This window comes from Meriones unguiculatus (assembly GCF_030254825.1).
Source record: "Meriones unguiculatus strain TT.TT164.6M chromosome 13 unlocalized genomic scaffold, Bangor_MerUng_6.1 Chr13_unordered_Scaffold_76, whole genome shotgun sequence".
Taxonomy (NCBI): Eukaryota; Metazoa; Chordata; class Mammalia; order Rodentia; family Muridae; genus Meriones; species Meriones unguiculatus.
This window is the reverse complement of record NW_026843680.1, coordinates 233,608-237,575: the sequence shown is the minus strand read 5'-3', so window position 1 is coordinate 237,575 and position 3,968 is coordinate 233,608. Positions and strand designations below refer to the sequence as shown.

Genomic DNA, 3,968 nt, shown 5'->3' with positions numbered 1-3,968 from the left:
TATGTGTACACAAAGAAACTGCTACAGGCTACCACTGTTGTGTTACTCTCAGAGAACTTCCTGGCTGGTGTTAGTTCACCATTCCCTACATATTCATCCACTGGACTAAAAGTTTCTTGTGTAAAGTGAGGCAATTGAAAACAGTAAATATTGAGAATCAGGATTATCAATAAGTCTTCCATAAACACCTTATTATATAATACTGTTGCATGTAATTGATATTCACCATTCATTGTATTCTTTTTAAAAATAAGTTTATTTACTTTAAAATCCACTCGTAGTCCCTCTCCCTTCTCTCCCCTAGTACTACCCTCCATTCCTATTCCCCATATTCCCTTTACCCTTTAGAAAAGGGAGGTCATTTCCATTGAGCTAGTTTTTCAGTTCTGCTGGATCTCAATAGACCAAGGAACACAAAGGCCTTTCCATATTGCTTATAGTCACAGAATTCCTCTCCAGTAAGGATACTTTTATGATGATGATGACTCTAGATTTGTGAAAAGCCTCACCATTTTAACACATTCATAAGTTTTCCTCCATTATGAATCCTTTCATGATGATGAAGATTATACAAATGTGGAATGGTTTCACCATGTTAAAAGCACTCACAGATTTTCTTTCCATTAGGATTTCTTTCATGAGTGTGAAGATGATTCTGAAATCCAAAAGTTTTATTCACATTGGTTACAGACAGACAGCTTCTTTCCAGTATGTGTTCTTTTATGTATTAGGAGATGTTATGTGCAAAGGCTTTGCCATGTAGGTATATTCGTGTGGTTTCCCTCCAGAATGTGTGGTTGTCTTAGGAGATGATTGTTAAATGTAAAGGCTTTATCACACTAATTACCCTCACAAGGCTCCTCTCCACTGTTTTTTTTTTCATGTTTTCAGAGACTACTCTGCTGTGCAAACGCTTTATCACATTGCATATATTTATAAGGTTTCTTTCCAGTATGTGTTCTTTTATGACTTATGAGATTACTGTTTCGTGCAAAGGCTTTACCACACTCATCACATTCATAAGGTTTCTCTCCAGTGTGTGTTCTTTTATGGCTTATGAGATGACTGTTTTGTGCAAAGGCTTTACAACACTGGGTACATTCATAAGGTTTCTCTCCAGTGTGTGTTCTTTTGTGGTTTAAGAGAGTGTTGTTTTCTGCAAAGGCTTTACCACACTGGTTACATTCATAAGGTTTCTCTCCAGTGTGTGTTCTTTTATGGCTTATGAGAGCACTGTTTTGTGCAAAGGCTTTACCACACTGTTTACATTCATAAGGTTTCTCTCCAGTGTGTGTTCTTTTGTGGCTTAAGAGAGTACTGTTTTCTGCAAAGGCTTTGCCACACTCATTACATTCATAAGGTTTCTCTCCAGTGTGTGTTCTTTTATGGCTTATGAGATGACTGTTTTCTGCAAAGGCTTTGCCACACTCATTACATTCATAAGGTTTCTCTCCAGTGTGTGTTCTTTTATGGATTATGAGATGACTGTTTTGTGCAAAGGCTTTACCACACTGGTTACACTCATAAGGTTTCTCTCCAGTGTGTGTTCTTTTATGCCGCACGACATGACTGTTTTTTGCAAAGGTTTTACCACACTGATTACATTTGTAAGGCTTCTCTCCTGTGTGTGTTCTTTTATGCCATATGAGAACAGTGGTATAGGGGAAGGCTTTACCACATAGAGTGCACTTAAAGGGTTTCTCTCCGGTATGACTGCTTTCATGCCTGCAAAGATAATTGGAACATGTGAATGATTTACCACAGTCATTTAATTACACTAATAAATATATTTATCTATGTGAATAAATTTTATAATTCAGTCTAATGGTAAAAAAGAATCAAATTTTAAAGTTTTATCACTTTATTTACTTTCATGGTATTCCCCTTCATTATGGGTATTTTTGAAGATCCCTGTGATGTTCAGAGCGTTTGTTATGTGATTCACTTTTATAGCATCATTTTTCTATAAGAGCTTTTCTCAAATATATGAAGAGTATTGTAAGAATTCAGAGTTTTACCACAGCAATACCATTCACAAATTTTTGTACTCTATGAATGACACTTCATTTCAGAAGTGAATAAGACATGCATAAGAAGTTCCAAATTCTTAGTATTCATAGGTATTTTCAGCAGTATGAGTTTGCTGATGAATTCTCAGTGAAGTTGTAAAACCAATTAACAGTAACCATTTATCACATTCAGAAAATCTACTCAAAGTGGAAACTACTACAAAATCAATTGTTCTTGGAGAAAGACAGGTACACTGCTTCTTTCAATATCCCTATGCTCATGTGTCTTAGAAACATTGTGATATATGATATACATAATTAAATTACAAGAGTAATAATAGATTGCCACATTCAATTAAGACAGTTTGTTTTTTGTTCATCATAGACATGTCATATAGAGATTAAGGTTTCTCCACAACAATAATCTTGACTCTCATAAGCTGCTCCTTTCACTAAACTTTACAATGTTTCTGTATGAATATGAGTAACACTGGTTGTACTATGACATATTTGCTTATTAGAAGGTTTTGGACACATACTCATCACCTATTCAATGTATATACATTTTATAATATCTGAGTAGATAGAATGAGACTAAACAGATTGGCAGTTCAACTCAGTAGCTGTAATGACCATATGATTCAATTGGTATATTCAGTTACAACATTATTTTATTTTCTTCAATCTTAGGGGAGTACCTTGCAATCGCAAATCAGATACCGAACATTGAAGTACATGGAATTGTGAGATTTTAATGATCATCAGTACACTTAAAGCAGTGCTGTTTATACACTGTTGCTTTTCTTTAAAACTTCCAAGTGTGCTGGTACATGTCCTTAATCCCAGCACTTGTGGAGGCAGAATCAGGCAGATCTGTGTGATTTTGAGGTCAGGCTGGTCTAACAAGCAAGTCTAAGAAAGTCACAGATACCCAGAAAAAAAAAACTATTTCAAAAACAGAAAATAAAAAGCAGCCAAAAAACAAACAAAAAAACAGCAAACTTCCAGGACACATTAAAATTTAAGATTCATATCTGTATCAACATGCACATAAAGTTACCTTTTATTACTTGTAAAAAAATTGAAAATGTTCTTCAATATTATGGTCATCCCAATTGTAGCCTAAAATATAGTACCAGAAAATATATATTATTGGAAATATCATGTTATTATTAAGGCAAAAGTTAAATCAATATCTTCTGTGACCCTTAGAACCATGCCTGATTTATTCACCTCACTCCTCCTCATTCAAAATTGGAATTACAGAAGAGGATCAATAACAAAGTAAGAGTTGTCTCTTTATTTTAAAAGTGAAAGAAAATTTGCAGTCTTACCTATAGCAGTGAGGTTTTCACAGGTCTCTAGCATCACATCTTTGTAGAGTTGCTTCTGGGAAGGTTCCAGCAAAGCCCACTCTTCTTGGCTGAATTTCACATGCACATCATTGAAGGTCACCGAATTCTAAAATATGCCATACATTTGTACAAAAGAAAGAGTGGCAACAATATAAATTTATGCTTCATTTGCAATATAATCATATAATTCTAGTGCTTCTTCTATTTATTTTCTGAAACTGAAGTGCTAGTGTTAGACAGTTGGGTGCTGTGCAACAAGTGAAGGAGGGGAAAAGAAAAAGCCTAAAGATTAGATTGTAGGGAAAACCAAACGTGTGCTTTGGAAACCTGTGTTAAAGGAGTTTCATTAGTTTGTAAGGCATGAATATGAAGTAGTCATTAGTTGGGTTCTTGAGTGATCTATGAATCATCTTCAGTTACTTGGGTGAGTAGGTCAGGACCCTGTCATGAGACAGGTGGGAGGAAAAAACACATTCATGATATTTTATCTAGCTACAAATGAGATGTGACTATCAGGGGACGGTGAACAGATAGGTGACGTCAGTCAAAAGACAACATGGCACTGAATATCATGTTCTGCCCAGGCATCAGAGATGTGGCATAT

The 3,968-nt window shown here is 35.2% G+C and overlaps 1 protein-coding gene across 1 annotated transcript; it reads right to left on the bottom strand.

The window, feature by feature from the left end:
* Positions 1-1,022: 1,022 nt before the first annotated feature.
* On the bottom strand, positions 1,023-1,628 carry LOC132651410 (zinc finger protein ZFP2-like; the record flags this gene model as incomplete). The annotated part of the gene is made up of 1 exon (XM_060376617.1): positions 1,023-1,628. A coding segment is annotated over one exon (606 nt), but the record flags the coding sequence as incomplete, so codon positions are not given.
* Positions 1,629-3,968: the final 2,340 nt, after the last annotated feature.